General features: G+C 38.2%; 1 protein-coding gene across 11 annotated transcripts in view; it reads right to left on the reverse strand.

The window, feature by feature from the left end:
• PARD3 (par-3 family cell polarity regulator) overlaps nucleotides 1–14310 on the reverse strand; it is a 446652-nt gene that overhangs the window by 90094 nt on the left and 342248 nt on the right. For all 11 annotated transcript variants that reach the window (XM_050332175.1, XM_050332238.1, XM_050332169.1 and 8 more), the window contains one exon: nucleotides 8511–8768. In XM_050332175.1, coding sequence (XP_050188132.1) covers nucleotides 8511–8768 — 258 coding nt within the window. The remainder of the gene's footprint in view (nucleotides 1–8510; nucleotides 8769–14310) is intronic.

The following is a 14310-nucleotide window of genomic DNA, read 5'->3' on the forward strand; positions in this document are numbered from 1 at the left end:
GCAAGAAACCTTTCAATGTTTCACATCATAGTTTGAGCCTTAAGGAACAAGACTTCAAACACTTTATAAACCAATTCTTTAACAATATACCATGAAGTATAAGGCTGTGGTAATATACACTGTTTTCTGAGTGATGAGTGGAAAGTACTGTTTTTCAGCTTTCCAACCAAGAACAAACCGAAATGAGATCTTTCAGCAATTTCTCAGTTTCCAGGGTTGCCAATGTGATATGTTTCATAAGCGCTCATTCAATGAGTTTACAAGATTTTAAAAGGAACCAACCACCTCCCCCTACAACCTGTATGTAGTGATGCTATTTTCCTTCCTAAAATTTACTGCAGAGGATTCCTCCCCACAACTAGACTTCACCACTTCCACCAGGGACAAAATAGTTTGACCATAAGCAGGATGATTTGTAAGTCACATAAACAAACAATACTGGCCATAAGGATAAACAATGGAGTTAAATATAGTTTGTCTCATCTCTGAAGGAGATACCATTCATAAAAATAGAAAATAAGAGAAAATTCTTCAAATTCTCCAATACTAAAAGAACGTTTTACTGTTCATCCAATAAACTGCATTACTTTAAAGATGTAATTTCAAGTTTCATATTTAGCTTTAGCAAGTAGAAAACCAGAATTTGGTGAACACACAGCCCTCTCTCCAAGCTCTGCCTGTACACTCCTCTCCTATAACCACACAAATCTAAAATGCAAAACCTCTAGCCCTTTAAATGCTTGGAAAGGAGAAGCCTGAATCCTTCACCAAAGAGGAACAGATGGGTTGACTGGAGGGACATAAAAGACAGAAAAATCATAAATTAGTCTTCTCTTTAGAAAGGGCTACATTCAATAGCAAAAACAAATTAAACTGATTAAATTATGGTGTTCAAGTGCTGCACAACATCAGTTCACAATCCAAATTTAGGTTAGCAGAACTTGCAAAGAACAGATTTTAGCAGTTTACACTGTTAGGATGAAAGCACTTCATTTAATGAATGGAAAAGTCTTTGCTTTTTCAGCTTTGTGTACTCAAATATTCCCCATAACTTTCTCAGGATGAAGAACTTCAAATTGTATTGATGGCATTAGTGGGAAATAAAGATGTGCACGTCACAGACACAGCTGGGTTTTTGGACTGCAATCTCAAGCCATACAATAACCATTAGATGCCTGAGACATTGCCTCTCATTGTTTTTGCATCTTATTTTGTTTCATAGTAGGATATGTAATTATAGTGGGTTTTTTTTGTTGTTATCTTCTACCATCTGAAAAAATGTAAAGGTTCATTTCTTTTTTTCTTCAAGCAACAAAACACCCAACTGAGCTATATCTGTGTGCAAATTGCACTAATACACCAACAAAAAATCCTAAGCACAATTCAGTTACAACGTATTTAAAATACTAATATATTATACCCTTAAATGGATGAGAAGTGACAGGTTTAGATCCACCTTTTTACACAGTCTCTCATCCGCACTCAAAAGAATTGAAAATCACACAGCTATGCAGATACTCCCAGTTTCCAGCAAAGGCGGCCCATCCGCAGTCGCTCAGAACAGGGGCACAAAGGGCACGTTTGGGTGGGCCCCCTTCTCCCCCTTGTCTTCTAACCCGGAGCAGGAAGTTCATCTCTCTTATCTCTCCGTGCATTTTCCCACTGCAACCATTTGTAGAGGTACTAACTCGAGCTGCTTTTGTAAAAACAAACAAACATCTGTCACACTTCAGATTACACGGCAAACTGACCGGAGGAGAGGGGAAGAGAAACCACTGGGTTCTCAGTGAGGCTGTGGCTGTGGTAAATGGAGAAAGACATGGTTCTCACAACAGTATCAGTGCTTGGTATCTATTCAGAGAGAAAGCAGGACTTTCAAGTAATTAAAATGGGAGACCTGAATAGAGTTCACTGTAAGTCTGCCATTTATTCCACCAAAGTGGTAACCCAAACAGGGGAGCGCAATCGCATACTTTCACAATAGGGAGCCTACATAAATCCTCATGAATTTATATTAAAACTTGTCTTATATTCTATCAAGATGGAAGAACAAAAGAAAACAACCAACCTAAGATAATAAAATGCCAATGCTAATAGTGTCTATTGGGTTCTAAATATACAGGTCTATGAGAGACCAAGCTAATTTTTAGGCAGTCCTGGGGGCAAGGATTACTGGCTTATAGGATGAAGGGTAGAGAAACAAAAAACCCAATGTGTTAGTGCTAAAGTGAAATTAAACCCCATGAAGAGTCTCACAGAGGCTCTAACTAATCCTTCTTTGGGTTATCACAGACAGAGGAGGAAAAATACCACAATGACTTCCAAGTATTATTTTCAGTTTTATATGTTAGAGAACTGCAAATAGTTCATTAACCCACTGCTCTCCAGCAGGTTGTCTTCGAAAGTCTGTTTGATTATCCCATAATGGCATATGTGCTATTTTCTAGGTCAGGAAAGTCTTTCCAGAAATCAGATTCTCAGAGGAATGAAGCTTCAAAATGCCATAAAAGAGTGACGCTCACTGGAAGGTAAGGATTTAAAATCTATGACTACTAATTTCAGAAACTTTACTGATTATTTGAGGAGCTTGGAAAACAGTTGTCTACTCTGAAATGCTTGCAACCTGATTGAGTATTCACCTACATGAGTGGTACCTTCCCCTGGTAGCACATTATCTCTAGGGCTCTGATGGCAGAAGGTGATAAACAATGAAGAACAAGGGATTCAGGCGTAGGAAAACACTTCCACACCAGCGAAGAGAAGTAAACACAGGTAGGAGGGAAGAGCTTACTCATAATCTTATTCAATCTAGGTTGTTAGCCTTCTGCACAGCTCTGCAGGTTTTAAATGTCACTGGTTAGATGGTTTACAGTGCCGTGGCCTTTCCCTTCATGAAAGTGCTCTTCAAGTCAACTTCCAGAACCATCAAAAAATCTCTTCATCTAAGAAACATCCTAGCTTTTACAGGATGCATCACCCTGAGTAATAATTCCTCTCTCTTATCTTTGGTGGGCCTCGCAGTAAGCTCAGATTCCTATGCATAAATGATCCCGCAGACTTGAGAACACTATTGTGACTGACACTACCAATAGAGAAGTTTAATATAGCTGCACAACAGCCTGCTTTTTTAACAAATATTTATCCAGGCACGGCAATATAGTATTTCATAGCTTTCACAACCCATTCTGCTATTGCTAAGAGTTATTTTACACACACTAGAAAGATGGGGTCTGCTTATTGCACTTTTTACATATTTCTGTATTATATTAGAGTGTTTCTCTGCAGTTTCCAGGTTTCATTACTCTCATGCCAATTTAAGCACAAAGATACTACTGAGAGAATCAAAGTTAACATCTTAATAAAATGCTCTCCATTTCTTTTTGGAAAAGCAGCAAGCAAAGTATGTGACCCAACCTTAAAAACAGCATCTTGCCTCTTTTCACCAAACAGATGACAGATAAAGGAAGTGGGGCAATTTTCAGTTCCAAGATATTCCTTTGACATAACTTGATTCTACTTCTGATAGAAAAGAAACAAGTTCATAAAGGTCTCCATTCTAAAATGAAGATTTTTTCTTTTTAATGGCAAAATGCATGCAAAAAGCATATGATTATGGTATTTATGTTTCCATTAAAATGTCCTCAGCAAGCTGGAGGAGTCTAACCTACTATTTTCAAGCTATTTAGATTTACAGCATCACAGTGCCTATTTTATTTCAATTATATTTCAGGACAATGCACTCTTGGTGGGAAATGATTACAGAGTGACAGCCAGTAAATGTCCATTACGAGTTGTCTCTCTACATGCTGCTCAGTTGTGGATGTCAGGTGATCACCATAAAACCCCACTGTATAGCACCATTGTCATCTACATGAAAACCAGTGTTAGGCAATCGTACAGGTTCTCTTCTGTATGGCGCAAAACATACTAGAGACATTTTTCAGAGAAGTTAAAAGCTTTATCCTAAAGAACAAAATTTTCTTGAGATACTTCCGTCCTGAATGGTAAAATAAACATAGACTCAAGCTATACATTCAACCTTGACTTCCCTTCGTTAATGCCTAACAGAAGTGAAAAAACTTCCTAGCAGCCTGTCTCTATATGTATCAGTACATAGGATGGAGATAATATAGCAAGGGCAGCTCATGTATATGTAGCTATACTGATCATCAATCACTCCCAACATATTTACTCATTTTATTTATTTATTTATTGCTAGAGTTTTGTTTCTTCTGAGAAATAAACTCCTATGTTAAGAAAGAGAATCTGCTTTAATTCTCTAGGATCAAGAACAGAAAACCACTTTTTTAGTGCTACTGGAGAGAATTGCTATGACTAGTGTTTCAAGATTCACAGGAGCTACATGTATGCATGGATTACATAAGAAGCCCAAAATAAAGAACCTCCCATATTTCAACTATATATTTAACAAGTACTATCACTGAAAAACCAAACCAACAAACCAAACAAGGCTTTTCCCTCTGAACCCCACTAATATCCGTAAATGACTTAAGTATAATGCCACACAAATCTGCATTAATTCAATTCTAAACCAATTTCAAGTCCTGTAAGGATATATTTGAATAAAAATTACTATTTATAGAGTTGGGTTTTTTTAATAGCCATTGTTGGTAAGATGGGTAAAGCACTGTCACTTACACACATATAGATATGTGTGTCTCCAATAAGTAAGTCAACATCTCTTTCTCCTTTGCTGTATTTTGACATTATAATATCTACTTTCTAATTTAGATAAACGGAAAAAGTTTAAGGAATAACCAAGTTCTTCTTACTGTTTTGTACTATCTGTCTACAACTGAGGTGCTCAGGACACAAGCAAATACAAAATATATCCAAGAAGGAGATGCAGGCCTGTTCTCAATCTTGGTTTCAGTTAGGTTATGAAATAACTGTCTGATGACAGTACCATCACTTGTTGAAGAAATATAATAGTTCTTCTCATAATATCCTTAAATGTAAAAAAAAAAAAAAAAATTATCCACTATTCCTATGAGCAGTTTATATACTTTGTTATTATTCATATGCCACGATATAGTTAAACTTACAACAGTTGGTGGTATGTGTTGATGAAAGTAAGAGAGAAGCTGAGGGAATATTAAAGAAAAACAAACCCTGACAAGGCCTCACATACAGGCACAGTAATTCTCTTGCAAGTTATGGAAAAATTTGTCATAAGTGTTCAGCAATGGTATGCAAACTATTATGGGACATTTTGTTATATGCTTCCTTGTAAGAGCCTTTTAAATAACCTTTTGGACATACTTAAATGTCAAATTTTGTTTGGCACTAAGCACCAGACTTTAATAGAAATAACATTTCCCATATAAACAACGCTGCTTTTAATATGAACGTGCTAAAGATTTGAGACAGCCTGGCCATTACCAGCTCCTGGTAGTTCAGCGCAAGGGTAACACACTGAGAGTGATTTCCCTTCCCATCCACAAAGGCTGGAAGCAACTGTTTCTATTTAGGAAACCTCTGAAGCATCCAGAGGAAAGGAAAGGATGGGAGGGCAAAGGGTAAAAGACACTGAAAATAACACTCACCACAGGTGAACGCTAATGTACACAATAGTTTAAGGATGCAGAACTGCAACCAACTATTTCATCAAATTTCTTGTAGCATTATCAGGATAAATCAGACTGCAGAGAAGAGAGCTCCATGGAGAAGAGCCTTGAGAGGAGGCATTTGGATGCTTGGTGTCAAAAGGGGCATCACTGGAGATGCTAAGTGAAAGGGGAAGGTCTCTCTGCTGGAAAGGGATAGCAAGAAACAAGTTGCAATTCCCATGGGGTGAGGAGCCAGCTATCCTACAGACAAGTAGACAACACAGTTAACAAGCACCTCAGGTCCACACGGTCACAACTGTTTCTTAAAATGCTCAGAGGTTGCTTTCTTAATACATCTAAGACAAAGCCTGTAAAACACAGAGGAGCCTTTGGGAAGATACCTCAGCCACGATTCAGGCTCTGCTGCTGAACGTTACAAAGGGTCAAGCTCCCAGACTTCCTTCACACACCTTGAGGATGACTGAAAGCTGCTCCCTCACAGTTGTTACACCTTCTCTGTGCCCAACTAGGTGATCTTTAAGGTCTCCTCCAACCCAAACCATTCTATGACATGACACACTCAGCAATGGGCCCAAAGTATGGACTCGACTTCTGGGAGAGGCAACTTTGAGCCTGCACAGATCACTGCAACATTACCCAAAAAGTCTCCCTGAACCAGGTGGGATTCACCACCTCCACAGTTCAGTTGTTAATAAAGGTGCGAGGAGAGAGAAAAGAAAACTCCATACACTAGGACTTCATGCCTCAGATCCCTGAACAGGTACTTCAGAGCACATTTATAGCAAACAATAATATTTTTACATCTGAATTAAATATTTCTTTCCAGGTGTTTCTTGACAAATGTATCCCCCTTTATCACAGGACTAGGGGTTGCTTTGTTTGCCCCATTTCTAGTCCCCAACTTGCTTTTTCTCCCTCTGCTCAAGCCCATTGTGTGTACTGGGTCTTTCCTTTTGTCACAGCATGATCCATCTGTGAGAGACAGGGCCCTCTGTGTTCCAGAAGCAGCCTGAATGTGCAAAACTATCTCACTGCTCTTCAGTCCTACCCATATGATTAACATCAGATTCCCCTAGTACCCCGTTATCTTCAGTTTTACTCACTCTCTCCTGGCTCTTTTATCAGCAATCACACAGAGTTAGCTAGGTCATGCAGGTCTTCTATTTCGCCGTGCCAGGTTTGCATCAAAGACCTTTTTTTTTGTTGATGTGACATTGATGCCATTCAGCTCCAGCATGAAACACTGCCTTTGGTCTAACAAAAACAGCCATAAGAGTCACCACGTGGCAGCCATATCCAACCAAGCTCTCTTGATTTCCAAAGGCACAAAAGTGCTGAAATGTATATTTCATATACATATGAATGTTAAATATATTTTTATACATGCACACACGTATATATGTGTGTATATACATATGCATATGTATACATATATAATATTTCAAATATATATATATATATATATATACCAGTGCCAGCCAATACATGGCTAAGGAATTCAAAATTTCAAGGACAGACACAGGTGAAGCTGTCACCTTTTAATATCATTTTGCTTCCTTCACTGAAATAATGTGCATATATCCACAATATATTCAATATGAAAAGCAGACCTTCTACACAGCGCAACAGAACAATGCAGTTGAGAAAACAAAAAGGCAGTTGTGCTACTGACTTTTTAGTAAAAATGCATGCATTCCACAGTGCATCTGAGATTTTCTTATTTGTCATGTTAGAGGATATATTTTTATCAATATTATGTAAAGAAACTTGGTAAAATAGATCTAGTGGAGGACTAAATGCAACAATCTCAGTCCTCAAAGGGTTTTAGACAGGCAATTAGCTGAACTCTGCATGACAGCTACCTTCCTTAAGACCAAATAAAAATTACTCCATTGCTGCCTAGAACAGAATACGCAAGATGAATGCCAGTTCTCATGTGGAAGCTATACAGATTTCAAACCTGTAAGCAAAGACACTGCTTTGCTGATCTAACTGAAAGTCCAATATTTTAATTCTGGAAAGGATGAAGTAGAAAACAAAATGAGTGGCTTTACTGTGAGCTAAATTAATAACCTCCGAATGAGCTAACAATACCTCACACACTAGGATTTTTGTGTTAGATTTTGTAAAGCTGAGAAAATGCAGAACTGCAAGTTCGTAAAAGTAAGCCAAAAAAACAGATGTATTTTCATTGTTAAAGTACTAAAAAACTGTGAATTTTGCCTTTGGTTATTTTTACTTTATTTTAGTTTACATGCCTGTTTTATTTTCAGGTTTTCAAAGGAACTCAAACCTCCATCAACAGAAATCAGAATTTTGCCCAGTTTCAGCATAAAACCAAGCATGACCCAGTTCAGATAACGAAACCACAGGAAGAGTATAAATCATAAGCTACATCATGAGAAGAGAAAGTAGATCTTGAGTTAAGCTTGGAGTTTACTCACTTGGTCTGTATTTCATCAAAAAGCTCAACCTGTTCAGGACAACAGTAGGACTAGAATCGAGGTAAGTTTTAACCCATTTTTGCTGTAACAAAAGGGCTTTCTACAGATTTTGCAACTGCTGTGAATAGGTGGAAAATGTTGCATTCCACAAGCATATCCATTAGAGCTTTGATAAATGAACCTGATAACATTACAAATTTGAATTTAATTTCAGTTACACCAAATGGTGACTCCAAAATTCCAAACCATCTGAAGAATGAGAAGAAAAGCAGTTGCTCTGCAGAAAATAACTTTGCCGTCCCATTCCGTAACAGGCTGATTTGAGTGAGTCAATACTGTTCTACATAAAGGCTTTCAAAAGCCATTAATAAAAATGCAGCTCTGACTTTCCAGTTGATGCACAGTCACCTCCCATGACAAAAGCAGTACAAGGGCATATTTTGAGAGAGTGTTTTGACTGATGGCTGGTGCCTACCTGTCTACAGGTGAAGACTTTGAATTCCGTGGTTTCTTCACCTGTGCGTACAAGGCTTCCACCGTCTGTCCTTCCCTCGGGCTCTGTGGTCGAGCGTTCAGTGTTATCGTGCCACTGTTTGAAGAAGAGTCATAGGAAGTGATCCCAGCATACATTGGATCTGCATCACAGCCAAACGTCCGGTTAAAGTCCTGTATTTCTGCATAGTCACGTTCTCGAGCTTGTCTCTCCCGAAACTCTCGAGTTTTTGCTTGAATTCTGAAAAAGTAAAAGAAGGATGAAATTGATGGCTGTTCCCCTACCCCAGACATATAAAGCAACAGTTAGCAGACAGTTTAGGTAGCATATCTTAATGAAAACCACTGCAGTTTCCAGTTTCAGTTTGCCATGGGATTTACCTTGGATATTGAAGCCTAGATTGAAGTAGTGCTACAAACAACACTGCTCTTTAAGGAGCAAGTCTGATTATCCACTGTCTTAATTCATTAAGTTAATAATTATTAGCCATGGCTGTTGGTAAAAAGAGTTTACCTTTTATTTCATGCATCTTAGGATGTCTGTGCTATTACCTAACTTATCTGAGAATGGTCTGATTCCATTCATATTCACTTCATCAAAACTTGTCAGACTTAATGGTTCTAATGCCTATATTTAGAGAGAAATTGTAATGCACTTTCTTAACTTAATATTACAAAAATCATATATTTTTTTCAGAACTTATAAACTGCATAAGGATAGGATACATTTATGTTTGCATTCATGCAGTAAACAGCAGAAGCAGATTCTTGTATGATTCACTTGAAATATGCATGCTTTGTTTAAAATGTAAACAAACTGAATCTGGTATCTCTCAAAAGCAGGCTGTTATCTTCCCAGGAAGTAACAACATGTGCCTTGTGTTAAAGTTACAAACGAAAGGTGATGCTGTACTGGGAATTTTTATTTACGTGCACTATTTTAGCCGTATGATAAAAAAGTGACAGATAGAAATAGATGACATTTAGGAATCTGACAAACAAAAATTGAGCACAGATCATACCTTCAAAAGCACACAAAGCTATTACAAAAATTTGATCTGGGCTTCGAAGTTTCTTTGGCATTTTAGAAAATTTGATGTATCCCACATGCAGTAAACTGACCACACAACCCCACTCACATTGTCTCCCCAGACCAATTTAATGCTCTGTCATCATTGCAAAATGAAGCACTCAGCTGTCTCCTCCCTTCCATTAGTAAAATGTGCTCCTTTTTCATCTAATACAACCATGGCTACAGTGTGACAGCATCCATCCATGCAGACTACAGGTCTGTGTATCTCTCTTGTGTGCCATTTCCAAACACAACTTTTAACAAGAGCAGCCTATTCAAAGCCTATATCTCTTCTGAACGTAAGCCTTGTCTCTTCTGGAAATAGAAAAGCCTTAAAGTTAGGTAACTTTGATATTCCCTGAAATTTTAAACTAGCCCAATTCAATATTAGTATTGCAAAACCAAAAGGGTGGGATTCAGACTGCACATAAGGACATGAGAATTTAGGTGCCAACAGTAGGTGAGCTCCCACCAGGCAAGTGTGCAAGCTGCCTTTACGATGGCAGGGAGCTGTTGGTAGCAGACTCCAGAGTTAGAAGCTGTTGTGTAGTCACTGTGTCCCAGCATGAAACGAGTTGCTCTACAGACACTTTTGATGCTGTGATTTAGGTCTTCCTTCAGAGCTTGGATACCCAGCCTTGATTCAACTGCTCAAACATAAGAGCTATGGGCACCTGACACGCCCAGGTAATCCTTCTGGATTTCCAGCTGCTGGGCAAGGACTCCATAGGTCATGCTGAAGCCTCAGAGACTGATCACCCGAATGACACAAGACACCTGTGTTCAAGTATATGAATCCAGCCCAGAGTATGTGAACATCTTAAATGTGTCTTCATTAGACTGAGCCCCAAGCAAATTATTCCTTTACACTAACAAAGAACACCATAACAAAAGAAGGGAAGAGAAGGATGGCATAGATAGACAGATCTGTTTTCCCCCTCAAATCCTGCATCTATTAATCACAAATACTGATTTGGGATACAACTGATTGGCTGAATTCCTCTCAACAGCCAGAGCCATCTACATTGATGGTTCAGTGATTCATTTACATGCCCCAAGTTAAACCTCAGTACTCCTCTTTTTATGCTTAGTACCACTGATTTGTGCACCACAACTCTTACTTATATTCAGTCACAGTGGAAATTTTTCTTCAAAATTTCAGCAACATCAAATCAGAATTGGTTTTTGTTTAATTTACAGCGGAGGATGACTCAAGTTCAAATCCAAAACTCATTTCAAATTTAAACTGTGTTTCTGTATACTTATTTTTAAAATAAAAAATATATTTTACATTCTCCTATATCCTAAAGCTGTAATTCAGAAATGTTACAGCCTTAATCACTTGGAAGGTTTCTATGTAGAAGGAAAGACAGGCCTGAAAATCACCTGTGCATGTTGATTCCTTTCTCTGCAGTTTAATTTTTATTTGTAGTCCTGTATTAATTACCCTGTGAAGGAATGCATTTGTCTACTGATATTTGTCCTCTGAATGGAAGAAGCAAAGGAAACAAGAAATTTCCTAGACATTGGTAGCTTTAATTCTTCTTTAAATGGACAATGTATCATCACATACTGGAACACTGTCTGACGCCAATTTGAAGGAAAAAAATCCATGTATTTTAGATAACCAAAATTTCAGTGTATGAAATCAGACAGTATAGCAATAATGTGGCATAGAGTAATTAATTCAGAAGAAAGCATTGTTACCTGAAGTGCTTATAAAACAGAATTACCTGGTGGTAACTGGTGATATTTACCTTAGTGTTACACTAACTTCTATGAGAGAGGATGGTGAACTTATGTAACTTTTGACCATGAATATCACATCACTCTCCACAGGTCCAGACACAAGTGGTTCCTGTTTCATGTTAACCACCTTTTCTCATGCATCAGCTTATCATTTCTTTAGTAGTTTGGATGCAGCACCATTTGCAGCAAGAACATTCAGATTTCCCATGCATGGCCTGGTGAGGGATACTTATTCTCATTCAAGTGGGAAAGAACTGATTGTTGAAGAGTTATGCAACTAATCATGTTCACATCTACCAGGAAAATTTTTAGAATATTTTCTACAACTGCTAATACAATGTGTTAATACATATACACAGTATTAAAAATCAGAGTCTAAATGCAGTATGATCTTCTTGTTAATTATAACCAAAGTACCCAGTAACCACTTGCAACAACATTTAACAAAGGATAACCCTAAAATGAAAGGTATAAGATGTCTGACCATACTGACACCCAAAATGTTCTGATTTTTTTCTCTTAATTGCAATGCTCTTTTTTATGTTGTCCCCTCTCCATGTGCTCATGTGTTTATATACATGATATACCCGAAATCACTTTTTAGCATATACTGCATTAAATATATATATGTGAAATGCCAGTGCAGAGTCTTGTGGGGAAAATTAAAATGATTATGTAAACACACTGTGCAGCACAGATGAGAACCTAGAAATTGGTCTGTACTTCAGCCCTAATCAGCAACACTTCTGCTATTGAAATCCAGTATCTGGAGAAGTGTTTGACCACAGTGCTTTGGTTTCATAATGTGGATAAGTGTATTAAGCTGTCTTCACTGAATTGTATTCCTTCATGACACGGCACAATAAAAATGCCTACGTCTGAAATTTCAGATCAGCTAATTTTGAGGATTTATGGCCTTCCTCAGGATTTTGAGGGGGTTTAACAATAATAATAATGCTTAACATTCACATAACTCTTTTCATGGTCAAAGAATTTTTGCAAAAACTGTTAATCAATCTGGCAGTGTTTAAATGAAACTGAACTTTTAAAAATACAAAAGCTATCCCAAGAAGTTTCTAAACCCTTCCTGCTGAAGTGTTAATATGGAAAATGTCAACAATGTACTGTCATGCTTTTGAGACTCAAATTATAATGTTCAGTAAAGTACAAACTATCCTCATGCATTTGTGTGCCATTCAATTCAAAAGCTAATGATAACTGCTTCAAATGACAATATTGTTAGTTGCAGAACTTCCTATAATTGTTAGAAGAGCTTTTCATTGCAAGCTAATCCAGTAATGACAGACATACCCATTGTATAGTGATTCCTATGCACATGAAATGGTGGTCACAAAAAGGAAGGGAAAAGCTTATGCACAGCTGTCCTCACCAAACAGCAGCTACCTCATTCCATTCTTCAAAACTCTGTGAGTGATGTTCAGCTTCCAGGTGAAGGCAACTACCATTTTAGACACCTAAGTTTAGGTGTCGAGATATGTTTTGAACTCCCAGGAGAGCCAGTCAAGATTCAGTCACACCAGGCAGCTGCTGCAGGTTCTGGAAGGCACTTCATTTGAACATCTGTAACATGGCCATCTTAAGGTGAAGCCAAGCCCTTCTCCAGGCTCTGCCAACTGTGTTGAGTACCGCCCCCCTTGACCACAAAGGGCATTTAGCGATGTAGCTCATATTTGAGTCCTAAATAATCAAATTAATTTGATTCCAATTCCAGCCTGAGCTAAATGTTTACAGCAGTTCTCTGAACTAAACTTCAACTTTTTTCAGCAACAGAAAATCTGTGGTGCTGGCTGAGCTGTTGTGAGTAAAAGTGAATAAGCAAAGTCATCAACAGAAGAGAAATCAACCCTACTTTCATCTAGTGTTAGAAGTAGACTACAAATATATCCCAAATCCCTTGGGAGCTCCAGCCTCCTGTGAGGGATTTTTTCATTTTAGTGATTTAGATCCTTGCAAAAAATTACCTACTTATCTTAATTGATGAACACAGCATGGGAAGGATATTCATGGTTAGTGTATTACATTTCCCATTGGAATGGCAGCAATGTCCTTCTCTAAGAGCAGAAACAAAGTTGGCTGCTGCTTCTGGTGTGCAAGTGCTTGGTCAATTCAATTAATCCTCCTGCTGCTGCCAGGATTCAGATATTGCCCAAGTGATAATTCACAATCTCATCTTTTCCACTGAGGCTCACTCATTTACAAAAGCAGTACTGAATGCTTGCAGTTCCACATATGTGAGATGGCTGACAATGTTTATTAAGGATAGAAACAGGATTGTATAAGGACAGAAGCTAAATGACAAGCCATTCATGGCTGCCAGTTCTCAGTTGTTCTACCATCAGACTGGCATGCATTGGAATGATGGATTGGAAACAGAGAAAAACAACCACACGTTTATAAAGCCAGTCAGCTTGTTCAAGGTAGTCCAGTGGGATGAACACATTCGGTCCAATTTTTGCCAGATATCGTTTCTAATAAAGAGGTCAGAAGGTGCGTTGGCCAGTAGCCAGATCTTGTCAAATTTGTCCCCTCCTTTGCTAGTGAAAAATACCTTGCAGCAAACAGCGTGCCAACACGTAAGCCAGGTCTCACTGTTCCTCCCCCAACCTCCTCAACTGCCTTCAGGGCTTTACTGGCCCTTTTCCTAATTTTTGGCAATCAAGTCAATATGGGAGTTTGTCCTCTCCTGTATTTTTCTCTGACCTTTGTCTGGATTCAAACAGAATTTTTCTGACAACTACCCTTCTAATGAAGGTACCATGATTATAGGCATTACTGTGATTTCACTCTGAACCGACATATGACACTTCATTTTTCTTATCATGATTAGAGCTAGTCAGTTATCACAGTTATAACCACCTCTCCGCAAAGCCACCTGCTTTCCTGGGAAAATCATTCAGAATGATCACTGTGTGCAATGGACAATCATGGGCACAAACAGCAG

The sequence above is a fragment of the Myiozetetes cayanensis genome, unplaced genomic scaffold (genome assembly GCF_022539395.1).
Source record: "Myiozetetes cayanensis isolate MyiCay16 unplaced genomic scaffold, myiCay2020 scf1, whole genome shotgun sequence".
NCBI classification, from domain to species: domain Eukaryota; kingdom Metazoa; phylum Chordata; class Aves; order Passeriformes; family Tyrannidae; genus Myiozetetes; species Myiozetetes cayanensis.